The sequence below is a fragment of the Arctopsyche grandis genome, chromosome 11, assembly GCF_051622035.1.
Source record: "Arctopsyche grandis isolate Sample6627 chromosome 11, ASM5162203v2, whole genome shotgun sequence".
In the NCBI taxonomy this organism is placed as follows: domain Eukaryota; kingdom Metazoa; phylum Arthropoda; class Insecta; order Trichoptera; family Hydropsychidae; genus Arctopsyche; species Arctopsyche grandis.
The window spans coordinates 5,018,761-5,036,309 of record NC_135365.1 but is presented as its reverse complement, the minus strand read 5'-3'; the positions used below and the strand labels follow the sequence as shown (position 1 = coordinate 5,036,309).

At 32.1% G+C, this 17,549-nt stretch overlaps 2 protein-coding genes across 3 annotated transcripts in view; both read right to left on the bottom strand.

The window, feature by feature from the left end:
* Nucleotides 1-17,549, bottom strand: part of Nmdar2 (glutamate ionotropic receptor NMDA type subunit 2) — a 251,063-nt gene that overhangs the window by 104,483 nt on the left and 129,031 nt on the right. For both annotated transcript variants that reach the window (XM_077441568.1, XM_077441565.1), the window contains exons 5-6: nt 11,124-11,298; nt 6,984-7,131 (exon numbers count right to left, since the gene is read on the bottom strand). In XM_077441568.1, coding sequence (XP_077297694.1) covers nt 6,984-7,131; nt 11,124-11,298 — 323 coding nt within the window. The remainder of the gene's footprint in view (nt 1-6,983; nt 7,132-11,123; nt 11,299-17,549) is intronic.
* LOC143919204 (uncharacterized) overlaps nt 1-17,549 on the bottom strand; it is a 740,296-nt gene that overhangs the window by 600,788 nt on the left and 121,959 nt on the right. The gene's annotated exons all lie outside the window — the stretch shown is intronic.

Genomic DNA, 17,549 nt, shown 5'->3' with positions numbered 1-17,549 from the left:
ACGATTCGATCACATTTGTAAGTAAGTCATCACCATCGAGTATCCGAGAGTGGTAGTCATCACCATCGAGACTCCGAGAGTGGTAGTGTCTCCACACGTCTGCCACAAACATATCTACACACATTGCGTCCGTTTTAGTAGAAGTAGAAGTCCGACCAGAGTAGAAGAAGACACGTTACGTTAATTAAAAAGTAACGAATATATAACATGTATTCAAAATACAGATAAAATTTGGAACGATGTAACAAGTAATCAAAGCAACAAAATCGCGAATTCAGTTCCAAGAATTAATACATTTACTCGAAGCCTGATAGGCATGTAAAATTTCCCAACATTTTCCAGATCGATCGGCGCTTAACGAGAGTCGTTTCGTATTTTCCCTTGAAAAGATCCACCTAAAAACGTGCCCCTCACACAGTTATTAGATATTCCGGCTTATTAATACAATCGAATATAATAACATGTTAAAATTTCACAGCACATTACGCCATTTTCGCTAGGGATTGAATTACGTAATACGATATCGAGTGTTACACACCCGGCTTATCGTCGTAAAATTTTCACAATATTTACTCTCTTATATCGGATCGACGTACTATTGGAATTCGTATCGCCAAGGTTCTGCAACATACATACGTATATATATTATTTATATAAAGCCTACAATATTTGAGATCATCTTTTGTCTAGCTGCGGTTACACAGCCTTCGTGGTCCATTATATTTTTATGAGTGGCGTACGTCGAAACCACATTTTTCGTCGTACGTCCTCGAATTTCGCTTCAAACGCAGCTGGCTCGATTGCTTTATTTTTTTAATACAAAAGATGTCATTATTTATTATATAAAGCTCAACGAAAGTCTTGCCGAAACACGTGCGTACAAAATTAACAAATTTATTGATTTTCTCCATCGGAAAACTTTGCCTATTTAGAGCCAAGTTTCCAGACTGAAAAATTCAAGATACAATATTTGTCTGATGAAAATACACTTTCTCCTACAAATGCATGAACTCATACTGTTAAAACCAATTCCAAACAGATATTACAAATGTTTAGAGATAACACAGAGATAAATAATTATTAATTTCATATATAAAGTATGCTTGATGTCTAATTGTAGATCTCATCTAAATGTCATTATGTTCACAAATTATATAGTTACATACATATATACAAAATGCAGTTTGATTTGATTAAGCTTGTGAATAATTATTTTTTTTATAAAAGAGTGTTTCGAATAAATTTACTAATAAAGTGTGAAATAGAGAATGGTTCGTAAAATTTACATTTTTAAAATTTTTATTTTATAAATAATTAACTGATCAATTTTATGTCAACTTTATTCAAATTTTGTAAAAGTTTTTAATATTCTTGATACAATCAATAAATATTTTGGAACTATATCGAACATCTTTACTTACATTTTATCAGACGCTATATTCGAAAGTGGCATAAGTCCACTTTTCTTCATTCCGAGAAATATTTTACGAAACATATATAATGCTTGTAATATGTTTATTCTTCTTTTCCGAGATTTTAAATATATCGAATTAAAATAAGTGGACATCTTAAAGTAAGTGGAAAATTTGGACTTCAGCCACTTTCAAATGTAACTGCTCATTTATTATGAAATACATGTATAAATGTATGTACATACATATTTTTGCGTTTATCCGATTCAAATTTGACTTAATTTTTGGTAGATTTAAAATAAAATGCATCAAATAATTGAACCACTCTTTTAATTATAAACAAAACAACATCAATAAATCATATTAACAATTAGATACAACAAAAAATAAAACTATCACTGTTTGATCTGTGTACATGTGTAGCTTGTATTGGTTAGAAAGTTTGTTATGAAGGAATAAACAATGAAATTTGAGGTTATGAGTTGCTGCCGGCAATATGTATACTCACTTATGCCGGGAACCTTACAGTTTATAGTAATAGTTTATTAATAACCTTACAGTAATAGTTTATTAATACTAAAATTACTTTAAGAATAGTTTATCAATGTATGATTGTCCATAAATGAGTTTATGTATTTACAGAAATGAACTTTTTCATCATCAGATAAATTAAATCAGCTGATAACTAAAAACAATTGTATGTGATGTATGTATGTAAGCTTATTGTAAAAAACTAAATGTATGTAAGCTTATTGTAAATCATATTAACAATTAGATACAACATAATTTATTATTGAAAACTTATCTCGCACATAAAACTCCGTGAAGAGATATACTTTAAGCCGTGAAATGTCAAATCTGACATATTTGGCTAAAAATCAATATATATCGTGTATTACCCTACAAGAAGCTACACGCCAAATTTGAAATTTAAATATACATATGAGAGTTAAAACTATAAATATTTATATATTAGAGATAACGAGAACCAATAGAGCAAATTTTATAAAATATAGAGTGAATTATAGGTGTTTAAACAATTAAAATCTTATATCGCCAAATCAAGGCGAACAGGTTGAAGATACGGGACGAACGCTTATTAAACGTCAGGGAGATTTACTCTCCGCGTGTTTAAAACGCGTTGTATACGATATTTTATCTCCAACGTAATGGCAGACGATACATTAACGTGTATTGATGACCAAAATGAGCAATATGGCAAAGTATGAAAACGATCGGATAAGAGATAAAAATGACCACTGACACGAAAGCCATGTGAAACGTAAAGGAGGTATGTAAAAAGGACTCAAATAAAACAAATATTGAGAGAAACCAACTTTCATTACACTCAAATCACAAGTATGATTAAGATAAGAAATCTTCTCATTTGAAGTTATACATAAATACAATACTTACAATAAAATACTTAAAATAAAATAGCGTTTGAATATGGTTTTATATTACTTAAAGCGTAGATAATGTGGAGAGCTTCATTTTAAAATTACTACACTTCATTCTAAATAACTTAAACACACTACATATGTATGTATCAGTTTTTAGCCATTAATTATTATGAATTAGTTCATTAGCTATTTATTACTCAGTATACTTATACTTTAGATGCTAAAAATACAATACACAAACGTATGTATGTAACTGTGATAATATTTTATCGTTTCATCGGCTTCGTATTTTGCAAAATTGAGCGCATTTGCTCGTAACAAATTCACATCTTGTCCACTTTACTATTTAATTTACTTGTACCCTTTTCACCGTGAAAACATTACCTTGTCGTAGGTATATATCGTACGTTATGAGTTTATTTATGGACTCACTCTTCTACTTTTCCGTATATCTGTATACACACTTTTCCGCCGTTTCGTTTCGTTTGAGCGTTTTTTTTCCACAAAAATATATATCTAGTTTTTGCCCGACGACACAAACAAGGGATAAGGGTCAAAATGCGACAAAATGGCGTGAAATATTGAGAGAAATTTATTTCAAGTTTCGTTACAATATTTATTCAACCGAAGTAAAACAAAGTAAAGAAAAACTTTATTATTTCACACGCTCGATGATTTTTCGTGTAAATTTGGCGAATATCTTTCAAAACTACTCACATACGTGTGTATCTAAGCATGAACATATTATTCTTTGTTTTATTTTGTATATTATATTAAAAGGATTCGGCGTGAAAGCAGTTTCATGCTGTGGTGAAATACATATGTTTAATACTCGTTTTAATGTCGTCGAAAATAATAAGTGATAGGCAAAACGTCAAAACTGTGTTCGATTCGTTAGGAATTCAAAATTTTCCTCGGGTATTTTAAAATATCAGGCATATTTAAAGTCGATTCAAAAATCTAAAATGTACGCAAATTAAAACCATACACAAATGGGTCATCAAAAAAATGAACCTCTATAAAGGATATTCAAATAAGTATGATCCATTCATATAATCATACCACATAGTCTATACACTTTATAGGCTATGTGGTATAAAGTATATAGTTTATAGTATAAAGCTCGGATAACTGAAATTACATTTTAATTGCGGGAATTTTTATTGATAACTCTGAGCAACAAAAAAAAATCACATTTTTGAGTTACCATAGTGAAGACAAATCAATCTTTACCAAGTTTGACCCATTAAATTTGAATATGATAATAATTTTTGTTGGTTCACTCTCGTTTACGAGATATGAGCGCTTAAAAAATGTGCAACTTTAACAGTTTTTGGCTTTTGCGGTCTATAACTCAAAATATAATATTGATATGTTCAAAATAAGTATTGGAATCAATAGTAAAATGTTTTATTTTATTTATTTTATTTGTTTTATTTATTTAAAAATATATTATTTTTTACACATTTTTTTCATGTTATTATGCGTTTATTCTCAAAGGGGCGGTAGAAAGCCACATTTGGATAGCTAGCTGTCATCGCTTCGATCTCACACAAGTTTCTAATGTAATTTTTAATTAGTTCATTAATGATTTAACTCCTCTAGCTTCATGTCGGACACTTTAAATTACTTCAATGTTAGCTGGACCCCGTATGTTGGTAAAATATCAAGCATCTGATAGTGGAAGTCGTTCAGGAATTTCATGAAACTAAAAGAGTTAAACCAATAAAAAGCGTGCATTATTGAATAATCTTTTGACTGTAAAATGCAACGACGATCTTAATAAGTATCACTCAAACGATTTTATTGTGACATGAACAAAAGCCTTATTAATAGACACACAATTTGCTAGTCTATGGGAGCAAATTGCTGTAGACTATGTAGAACGCCATGACAAATTGCCAGATACTTATTTGCAGACAGATCTCAATGCCAATGACCTTCTTAACCTTTCTAATAATACAACATAACAAATAAAACACTTCAATGAAGATTTTCATCAGCATAATTCATAGCTGCAACATGCAATAGTACCCATACGTGCATATGTAAGCACTAGCATACACGTAATACTAAAATATGTGCATACATTTACTTGAACGATCAAACACACGCGAGAGATACATTTTCAGCAGAATATTTTCAGCATTGCCTTTCGAAAAAATAACATAAGAGACATTTCACTTATGAAATTAATATATAATACTTCCATTGAGGAAATTTTAGGAGTTGCTAACATCGAATGGTATGAAATTTTTAAACGGATACACATATTTAATATGCAAGATATGTACATATGTACATATATATGTACATATGTAGCAGTGGCGTGCCGTCCATGGATGCTGTGGATGTTGTGCATCCCTTAAAATTTACGTCAAAAATATTTTTATACCGTTTTTTTTCCGAATTTCTTACTTTTGCTTCTATTTCATTTATTTTTGATTACGTGATTATGATATATACGATTTTCGTCTGATCCAAAATTGACATAAACGAGACTGTAGCCAACTGCGCGACCGGTGCTTTTTCCCCATCAAGCTTTTATTACCGTGGATGCTGAAGTTCTCTACAAATCTTTTGCGCATGCGCACAAGTGAACTGTCACTCTTGCGTATGCGCATCAGTGACACTTGCTCTGGAAGCGCGACACTTGCTCTGGAAGCAAAATCTCCTATTGCGTATGCATGCGTACTTGATTCGCTTTTTACATACCTCCTTTGCATTTCACATGGTTTTCGTGTTAGTGGTAATTTTTATATCAATTATCTCTTATCCGATCGTTTTCATATTTTGCCATATTGCTCATTTTGGTCATCAATATACGTTAATGTATCGTCTGCCATTACGTTGGAGATAAAATATCGTATACAACGCGTATTTAATATCGACATTATCGGGTTGGGTGAAATTTAGTTCGTGTGGTTCGGCGTTCGTCCCGTGTCTTCCAACCTGTTCGCCTTGATATGGCCATATTAGATTTTGATTGTTTAAACGCCTATAGTTCACTCTATATTTTATAAAATTTGCTCTATAGGTTCTCGTTATCTCTAATAATGAAATATTTATAGTTTTAACTCTCATATGTATGTAAATTTCAAATTTGGCGTCTAGCTTCATGTAATGTAATACACGATATATATATTGATTTTTGGGCAAATATGTCATTATGTATGGACTTTCGCTTGATTCGCTGATTGATACTTCGTACGTTACGTCCTAAGTTATTTATTTTTATTATTTTATTTTATTTTTACGTCCTAAATTATTATTTATTATGGCCCTAAATATAAATAGTCAAAGTAACAATGCAAGTGGATTTATCACCGTTGTTTGTAATAATTGCAATTGTTTAATTAATAACTTATTATTGAATACTTATCTCGCAGATAAAACCCAGTGAAGAGATATACTTTTAGCCGTGAAATGTCAAATCTGACATATTTGGCCAAAAATCAATATATATCGTGTATTACCCTACAAGAAGCTACACGCCAAATTTGAAATTTAAATATATGTACATATGAGAGTTAAAACTATAAATATTTATATATTAGAGATAACGAGAACCAATAGAGCAAATTTCATAAAATATAGAGTGAATTATAGGCGTTTAAACAATTAAAATATTATTTCGCCATATCAAGGCGAACAGGTTGGAATATACGGGACGAACGCTTATTAAACGTCAGGAAGATTTACTTTCCGCGTGTTTAAAACGCGTTGTATACGATATTTTATCTCCAACGTAATGGCAGACGATACATTAACGTGTTTTGATGACCAAAATGAGCAATATGGCAAAGTATGAAAACGATCGGATAAGAGATAAAAATGACCACTGACACGAAAGCCATGTGAAACGTAAAGGAGGTATGTAAAAATGTACTAAAAAGGACGATTGCTTCTCAACCATATAATAAAAAAGAGATCATTGTCGAGAGCCCGAAACCCACACATATTCATTCAAAAACGAAAACATATCAAATACATTTTAATAAATATAGATATGACAATGTTTGGAAGAATAAAATAAAATATAAAAATATAAACTGATCGTGTTTTGGACAGGATCCTCTGGTTGAAAAGTTTCCGCACGCCACTGATATGTACATATGTAGGTACAAACAGATCACGTCCCGTCAAATTAAACAATTGTGTAACGAACCTCTTCCCACACGAGTTGCTTGGATACGCCGGGCCGTAGATTCATGATTTTCAGCTCGGCAGCTTTCAGATCACCGTCAGCCGTAAATTCGACGTTTGGTTTACCTTGTTCACCCTCCACTGACACATTCCGAAGGTATTTGAAGAACCTGAAACGAGTAAAGTTGTTTTAGTGAAATCGTACCATGTCAAAATCAACCCATTACTGCGTCGGAATAATAATCGAATATGTATGACATGCATATGTATATGTATGATTGTGATGATTTCATTTTTTTATTATTGTATATAAATCAGCTTGAACCAATTCCACTCTTTGATATTTTACTGGCGTAATATGAGGGTAAGTTGTCATTAACCAGCAACATTTATTTATTTACTTGCATAGATATATACCAGGAAGGCCTTACAGGTAAACCCAAATGCACCTTCCCAGCCAATTACAAACATAGCAGCATTTTTTACAAGCCTCAAATCAGGTTGCTTTCGCTTTTTCATCTGACGAAATTTGGGTTTGATATTGACACTCTTCCGATCGTTTTCAAACTTTGCCATTTTGCTCGGTTTGGTCATCAATATATGTATGTATGTGTAAATCGAATCCGCTGGTATGATGGTGAAAAATAATTGTAAAAGACACGTATAAAAAATGCTACAATTTCGATCTTCTTGACGTCTAATGGTAAGTTTGCATCATAGGCATCATAGGCTCTCATTATCTCTCATATATATTTACTTTATTTTTTACTTCACCCATAAGTTATATATATGTATGTATAATGAATTTTATTATTACATAAATCACTGAATTCAAGATGCTGAAGAACATGAAATTAATTATTAATGAATTAATTAATTGATCCATAGAGACAACTATGGATTCAGACTTGTACATAAAGTTTGACATATTGTAAACAAATCAAATTTAGATATTAGTGACATAGTGGGTAGGATGGTTTTACCAATTTCCGTTTCAACAATGAAATCAGATAAATTGGCAATCTCTGATAGGACACGATCGGCTTGGAGTCACAAATATCCAAATCTGACCAGCAGCATTAAAGATTAGCACGGGATCAAACCGGGTAACCTCTCGGTGCATAACATAAATGTAACCACCGACCCATACTGTTAACAAAGCCTGTTGGTAATTCTATAATGCTAACAACTAAGGTGTGATGGGTTTGATACCTGATTCAGTGTTGCTGGCCAGACTTTGGATTTATTTATTTATTTATACAGGTTACATCATTTTTTTTGTTTTTACTATACACGAAATCTATGATCAAAATTTGTGCAAGTATTGTAAGTATTATTCAAGACCAATTACAAATATCGATTAACAAGCATATCAAGTTGCTTGCAGCTTTTTTATATAAAAACGTTTGAGATGCTGTAAGCTCAAATTCTGTGATAAATAGAACAGGATTGCCAATTTTTTGAAACCGTTTCCAATGAAATTAGATAAATTGGCAAACTATGATAGGAAACGATCGAACTTGGAGTCACATGTCCGATCAATAAGTCTCAAAAAAATTAAATAAATATTTGAAGAATGGATGGATTTGGCTTTTAAATAAAATATTATATAATATATGTATTCAAATAATTTATCAATGGAAATAAGCGATGAGGCTTCTCATTGTTAACAGTCAGTTATAAATCAGCACGTCTATTCGGAAATAATCTTGGATATAAGTTCGATATTTTCAGCATATTTTATCTTTGATTTTAAATGATGATACACTTAACGGCTTCTTTAAATAGCAGATCAAAAAGGATGCTGTGTTGACTCAGGAGGAGTGTTGACTCATTCTTTGACCGATCCATACAAATTAGCCGATACAATCTTTTCTTCCAAATTCAAAACAAATTAACCAACATAAAATTGGAATTATTATATAATATTTCGGTACTACCGGCAGTACCGAAGGTCGCATTTTAAAACCGATCCCGTAAGTACCGGTATTGGAATCCCTAGTCATATACATGTCTACACATATACTTATTTTTGATAATAAGAAGAGGCTAGTAAAAATACATTACATAATGCAAATAATGCAAAAAAATTGTTTTCATAATTTAAATAAAATAAAATAATAATAGACTACGCAAGCATTATTTATATGACAGAAACCAACTTTCAAACGTTTCTATTGAAAGACATTCAAAATATTTCACCAACACTAATTTTCAATCGAAATAACAACAAAAAGTCCATTATTCAATGGGTTAATCTTTCGCAGCTTTCGTTCGAACGTTTGCATAAAATTGTCGTATTAAATCAACACATTCGGAGTACGAAAGTTGCGAGGGTTGTTGAATTTTAACTCTCACCGTCACGTTATACAATACATACATTATATATAATATATATATACATATATTAATCGTACGTTAAGGAATATCTTCAAAGTCTAGCTCATACCATAATTAATTAGGGTACACATGAAATGTCCCGCGCAGATAATTTAAAGTTGGCAGTACAACTTTACTACCGGGGAAATTCAGTCTGCTCTGTTGAAATACTGCGGTGACACATTATCTGACATCGATAAAAGCCTCCTAATTTGCATGGAAATTCGCCGTATTATATAAACTGACAAGGTTCGGATGACTATTATTTGGCATCGAATAACTGCAAATTGACTGGTGTGTGCAGTAGATATCTATGTACTATGTAGACAATTGTTAATTACTCTGCAATGGTTTTGTATGGAACAAATTCAAATGGTTCGAAACGATTGAAATTTATCGCTTCGGATAATGAATGTGTTTGAAGTTCGTTTAAGATGAGCTTTGTCTTCAAAACGTATCATTGAATGATCATTTTATACATTTTCAGTTCCAGTTTTAGTTTCGCATCACATATGTATTATATTAGGCTCATTTTTAAGTCCAAAGGAAATATCGACAATACAATTAAAACGCTTCTTTTTTATTAATATTTTTTATTTAAGGTTTTTAGAATTTTTTTATTAAAATTTGATCACCCACTTTGATTATAAATACAATTTTATTAAGCCTTGAAACTGAAACAAACCCTATGTTGCGCTCGAGAGTCGAAGAGATAATGTCAATTGTCAAATTTACCAGTAAAATAGTGCTCTATTGTACTATCCCACGTACAAATCATGTGATCGGTTGATTCAAATATGCATCAACGTACAAATCATCATCATCATTGAAAACTTTGACGGTTGTATACAAACGGTGTTTGACCATAACATATCTATAAACGAGCGGGGAATTTCGACATTTCAACTTTATTTCATTATTTATAATTTCTTATTTAATTAAAAATGTATATGAGAAAGTGCGGAAGCTTTCTAATATACATTATCTTTCTCATAAGCAATACAATTTTTATAGCAGACAGTGTGAAAAAAAAAGCAACTGTTATTACGTAACCTGAACAAATGTTTTTGATAGTCAGCAGTCATCGCTTCGATCTGACAGTCGATTCTGATGATTGTAAATTATTAAATTCCTCTAACTTTGAGTCAGAGACATTTGCTTACATTAATGACAACTAACTTTTCCCCCCGTATGTCGGTAAAATATCAAAATATTGATCGGAAGAATGGAAGTGGCTTAAAATCAGCTCAAATTTTTTCAGAACCGAACGCACATACATATTTTTAAACTAATAAAAAGCTTGTATAAATAAATTTATTTTTTCAGCTTCCCTTTAATATTTTAGATAGAGTTAACTATTCAACTGTTAAGCTATGATGCAAATATGAAAACCACTGATGTGTATTAAATTGGCGATAATTTAAATGGTCAATAACTTTTACTTAAGTGTTTTGATAATAGTGTACTCTATCTAATACATAATAAAAATTGACGATCATTAAATCGATTATTTTTTGAGTATTTTTTGACAAGCGATTTAGATCAAATGAACTGTTTTAGATTATAATATATCAGACTACTGTAGAAAAATGTTTGAGAGACACCGAATTCGTTTAACTATGCAGATTCAGCTCATCTTCTAAAATGAAAAGAAAATGGAAGAAGAAAAACACTAAAGCGACCACTTTATGGTTCGCCAGATTTGCACAGGTCTTTACGTTACAATTTTTGCAGACACTTTGCGAGCTATACAAGTTTATCGTAATATTTTTTAGATACATACCTGTCTCCAGCAGGCCACCGGGAATCTCCTGGACCTTCACAAGAAAGCTGAGTACCCAAAGGTCTTTTGGCATTTTTCGGATCCGACACGTACTCTTCGACCCCGTAGGCGTAAACTTTGATGGCCGTCGTAATTTCATTGACCAGAGAAGCCGATGATGTATCGAAATGGACACCTGGTGACAAAGAAAAATAAAAATTTCAGCAAAATATAACAAAAATAACATTCCCTCTAGGATGACGTCAACCTTTTGCGTAATAAACACGACCAAATACGAAACATTAAGGCGAAATTATACGTGTTACTTGGACCGTATATGCAGGAGATTAACGCTAATGGCTAGCGTTCTGCAAAAAAAATGTTTGCTCTGTCTGTAAAAAGGATGAAAACAGGTCGCGAATTAAATTAAGAAAGTTTGGCTACATTTGTCAGGGCGGAAATCCCCCAAAAAATAGGACAAAAAAGAGGCTTGGTTTTTTAGAGGGTTCGAACAAGGCGAAAAGAATTTTGCACGATTAGGCAAATCACTGTCAAGCCTAATAAATGTATATGGTAAAAAGAAAATTGAGCGATCTTTTAATTGCCCTATTATGAAAATGATTCTGCAGATCAAAAGTTATAAACCGGTAGTTTCTGGATGTCATGGGAATTCATCGAATATACAATACATATGTAGGTATATATTTTACAATCTTCAGATAGATGGAAACCCTTTTACTATTTATTTGTTGAATCGTTGCCAGCAAGCTAGTCCTTAGTAATTGCAGTTCGTATTGGATCCAGCATTTTATAGCACTCCGTCATATGTACTTCATACATTTTATATATGTAGGTTTGGTAGGATGTAAGGCGAGATCGATTGGAATGTGATTTTCTTGCTTTATTCTTACAATTTCATAATAAACAGCAATTTAATTTTATTTTTAAATTTGGACTTATTTCGATAGCGTACAGAATATGCTTGTGATTTAAGAAAATATTATTAATACATAGTATGCCAAATTTATTTGCAACAAAACAAAACTTTAGTATGATCTCAATATAGCTTTTCAGATTTAAATAGAACTTGATATTTAAAAATCGACTGTCTATTCCAATTATTCTTTTCCTTGGCCGAGTCTAATTTGGGAAAGTTATTTTCATTAAACAAATAAATAGCAGAAGCAATATTTAAGACACATAAATCGAATGAACGTAGTTTTTTTAATAGATTTATCTGTTAAGATTTTTTTTGACAAAAAGAAAAACTCACAAAATTTTATTTAAAAGCAATAATTTTCTTCGTTTGTTTGTTCCTTATACAGCAGTATTAACAAAATTTTGTATAAATATTTCTCAGAATCCTTAAGATATAACTGTATCTCATTCTTATGTATCTTTGGATTTCTTCTCTTTAACTTCCCAGAAACGCACCAGATTGAAGCAAAGTATTTTATATAAGCTAGTATTTATTTATATATACGAGTATATATATGTAGGTATATTAAACTGAAATTTTGTGTATTTTAACATTTATTAAACTCAATGACATATTTAATATATCAATCTTAGTATTATGTGACTTTGGAAATATAAGTCTAAAAGAAAACTAACAAGAGGCGGCAAAGTTTTACTATACAGTTTTTAGACTAAAATGGAAAAATCTATTTGAAAAAATTCGCAAAAGGATTTTGAAAGCAAATCAGAGCTGATTGGCAATCTTTTCAAATCGCTAAACTCGACATAGCGGCTCAGATCTCAACCCAACGCGATCTAAACAACCTTCAAGACCTCTCCTTGCCCCATCAGACGACATTTATTATTCACGAATTTATAAGAATACGTTTTAATATTAATCGTTTCGCGGAAAAGGGGGCCCGGAAGATCGAGAAGGAGCTAATCACGAAATCAAATAAACCCGAAGACCCACGCGAGTTGACGTTAACAAATTGAAACCAAATTTTCCGAGGGCTACAAATGAATCTCATTACGTTGAAAGTGTTGTTTGTGCGAATTTCCCGAACAAAGAACACATCGCGAACAATGAACAACGAAGGGGATAATCGAGGCTTCCTTTTATTACTCACACAAACGACGAATAATTATTAAACATCGAACGCAACGCAATCAAACTCGAGGACGGCACTTTGCGACAGAATCGACTGTTTATTATCAAAAAGATGATAAGCATATTTAATTTGACTATGCATCTTTGAAACATGCCAGTGGAGATTCCATACAAATTAATTCCGGAAAATAATAACTCACTACGTTATAAGTTATTCGCTGTATATTAATTTCATGTTCCATTAGTTGCTTGTTCAACGTTTAGTTGCAGTAATTCATTTTAAAATAAAGTTTTGCAAAATGTGTGGAAGCGCAAATTCATAGAAGCTGGAAAGAGCAGAGTTAATTGCGACATTGAGTCGTGGAAAACTTGCAGATTGCGGTTTTAACGAAGTGTACATTGTACAAGGTTATTTTCCTAAAATTTTCATTAAAATTTAAATAGAACGATGCTATTGAATGTGTTCTTTTTGTACAAAACACTTGAAACAGTTACAGTCAATACAAATATACATACTTCCATTACTGAATTGTATAAGTTTGCTTTTATATTGTACAAAATGAATAAATTAACTACATTAAAAACCCATAGTTCATAACTTAGACTACTAATTGTACTGTTTTGTATGCCCGGGCAGCACGGGGTATTGATTTTAATTTTGAAATGCTTTTTATTGTTTATAAATATTGTTCACAATGCACCGTATATCTTTCATTGGAAACTGATCTACTGATTATTATAATTTTAATTTAATTTTAGTGTACAGCATAATAGGAAAAAAAGCTCAAAAACCTATTTAAAATTCTTTTAAATATTTTAAAATACATTTTATACACAATATTTAACCAAATACTCTCTAAAGTCGGTGGTCTTAAGCCGATTGTGTTTATACCTTAATGGTATGCTTTTTTACATACGTTCTCCTTTACGTTTCACTAACGATTACAATTCAGGAAAAAGTTTGCCTCTTATCCGATCGTTTTCATACTTTGCCATATTGCTCATTTTGGTCATCAATATAAGTAAATGGATCCTCCGCCATTACAATGGTGCAAAAATATCGTGTAAGACGCGTTTGATATCTGCCCGGCGAGATAGTCGTTGACGTTTATCCATCGTTTGTTTATTAGTTTTAAACATAGATGGCGGTAGTAAAATAAAATTATTGTTTTTATTCAAAATAATAATTTTATATACAAATTATAGAAGAGGTATGTTTTTAAAAAACTTTTTTTTTATTATTTTATCATGGTATGGTTTACTAGCGCCGATCACCTGATCTCTATTCGCGCCGAAATGGAGTTATAGAGTTGTATATAATGGCCAATAGGATCACGCGACTCATCGACCAATAGTATAATCCAACCAGGCAGTATATGACGGAGTATTTCATCAGGTAAAAGTCGAGTTAATTCAGGGCACGGCAATACTATTGGCATCGCAAAGAGCAGCCAATCACAGAAAGGAGCGGGTCGACCGAGTCTCACTTCCGAGCCTAGAGAGTCCGCTCTGTCGATAATTCCGACTTTTACCTAATACTTGTATCAAATGTACAATGTTTCTGGCCAGGAAGGCGCGTTGGGGATAGCTACTAGGCCTTCCTGGCATAAATTAAAAATAAAAATAAAATACAATATTGAAACATCCAAACCACCAAAACATACATTTCTTCTCACACCTAATCTGTGTCTCACTTTTTTGAAAGTTTGCACTGAAGACGAGCAAATGAGACGAAACACTTATTTGGCATATTCTGATCGGTGCGGTGTAAGCCCTCGACAATCACCAGACAGACTGAACGACAGATAAACTGGATGGCAGCTTTAAACGCAATTCTCGTCTTCTCGAATGATAGATTGCACATCAGATGACGAGTAACCTTTCGATGTGCACAGATTCAATTATTAAAATGGTAATTATTAAAATTTAGTTGGATCTTTCTGGCGAGTTTAATAAGGCAAGATTTGGAACTTATCGAATCTTGCCTTATCAAACTCGCCAGAAAGATCCAACTCAATTTTAATAATTACCATTTTAATAATTGCATCTGTGAACATCGAAAGGTTACTCGTCATCTGATGTGCAATCTATCATTCGAGAAGACGAGAATTGCGTTTAAAGCTGCCATCCAGTTTATCTGTCGTTCAGTCTGTCTGGTGATTGTCGACCACTTCCACCAAACCCATTCTGATATGCTAAGTGGAAATTATCGTACTTTTCAAAATAGCCACAAGGTGGCCCGATAGGCGTTTCGTATCATATTCATACATTCTAGTGGCGTACACTTTCTATTTAAATTCGCTCTTTAGAGAGAATAGATTTTTTCGCTTCAAAAACTTCATTGCACACGAGGATCTAATTGAATCCCATTCTTTATACGGCAACTAACGAATCTTTTTAGCTATCTCGGCTTTTTTTCCTAGCTCACTGGCCGCAATAAAAGGCCACCATGAAATAGCACGCGGCTTTTACACCCCCCTATAAAAATCTCCGTAAGGAGCAGTAAAAATTACTACCCAACGTTTATCATACGAAATTTATATCCGCAACCCGTCCGACACAACAACAATAAAAGCTAACGCACACATACAGCCTTTTGGCAATTTTTAATCATAATCAAATATGCACCAAACCGTTCAGAATTTCTTTCACGACGACTCTAAATAGGAAACTTTATGGCGTCTGCGATGTGACCGGACGTACAAACCGGCTAATTCATTTATGGGGCTCTCTACTATGTCGGGACAAAATTGTCAGTCCCGTTCCCGGAGACTCGGAGCACATCTGCCTTGCCGGGGTATAATTTGCCTAACTCGATTTGGGGTTAAGTGAGGTATCCGATCCCAATTTTGATAAAAGCTCGTTAGTCTGATCTGTCGGCTCCATATTTCGCCTATTTTCGTTTTCGGTTTCGCCCATCGGAAAAGTTTCCAATTGCAAACGAAGTCTTGCCGACGACCGGTCGCGCTAATTATTATTTATATCGTCGAATTAGTCGTGTTTTAGAGCGTTCGTTCGTTGACGCTTTTATACATAATCCGAACTCGAGTTGGAACAACACGTTCGGACGAAATGATCCCTTTCAGGTTTATTCGATATTTTATGAGACTTTGAGATGTGTGTACGATCCTTACGACGTGCTAGTGACGGATTCAGTATCAATTAACGATGCCATCAAACTGTTAGTGCGATTTTATGTGCGACTTCAGAAAAAGAAATCGAAATTTTACTATAAAAAATTTGTAGACTGATTCTATAACATCTATTTGTAATAATAAACTATTGTATATTTCAACAGGTTTCTATTTTGTAGAAGAATTTGAAGTATACTTTAAAAATAATATATTTTTCAATTTAAATGGCTGTTAAGATTCCAATGAACCGTGAGAAAAGTGCTTTCCACGTTTTAAATGAAGCCGCATTATATAAAAACAAGTCATTTAATAAGTATTCATCTCAATTAGCAACGAAGTGAAAATAAGCTACAGCTTAAATACGTTTTTAAAAATGTTATTAATCTCTCAAGAAAATATTTATGCAAGCGGAGTAAAAACTGCAAAATGTGTCAGAATTATTCTACAATTTAAATTGTAAATTCAATGGTCTTTCAAATAGCGTGATTCAATAATGAATAGCGAGATTTTAAATTGACACAAAACTAAATTATAAAAACGAGATATTGAAAATTTTCTGTTACAGTCAAAGTGTATTTTCAATTGTAATATATTACAATTGGCGCTTTAAGTCAATCATATTCGAATTCAATTAAACTGTTCAATTTTATCTCTACAAGCGCAAATACAATGTGCGCCAGTTGTAATATAACAATTGAGTTTTGACAGCTCTGATTGTTTTACGGATGCTTTCGAATTCAAAAATGCATTAATAGTTGATATTTTGAAGAGTTGGAATGTAATTCGTCATATGAATCAATTTACGTGGGTTATACGGAATACATTCCAAGAAGTCGAAATAAAGTACAACTAAAAATACACTTCAACTATCATATAACGGTAGTTGGTACCAGCTGAGATATATAATAGAAAATTGATGATTAAAATGTAACAAAAAATTAAACTAAAATTAATAACTATGTCTATACTTGGGTCTATCGGATTTGCCGCCTCTCCCAAGTATGTTAAATAAATAAATAAATATAAAATATATTGTAAAGTATAACATTATATATCGTATATAATGTAAAATACTTTAAAAATTTAAAATGATTTATTTAACTAAGAAGTTCTTTATTTATTTTCGGTATATGCATATACGCGTGAGCGGTAAGGTGTTAAAACACACTTTACTATTAAAAAAATAATCAAAATAAATATCGCATAGGGATTAAATTTAACTCAAAAGAGATATATGTACATTAT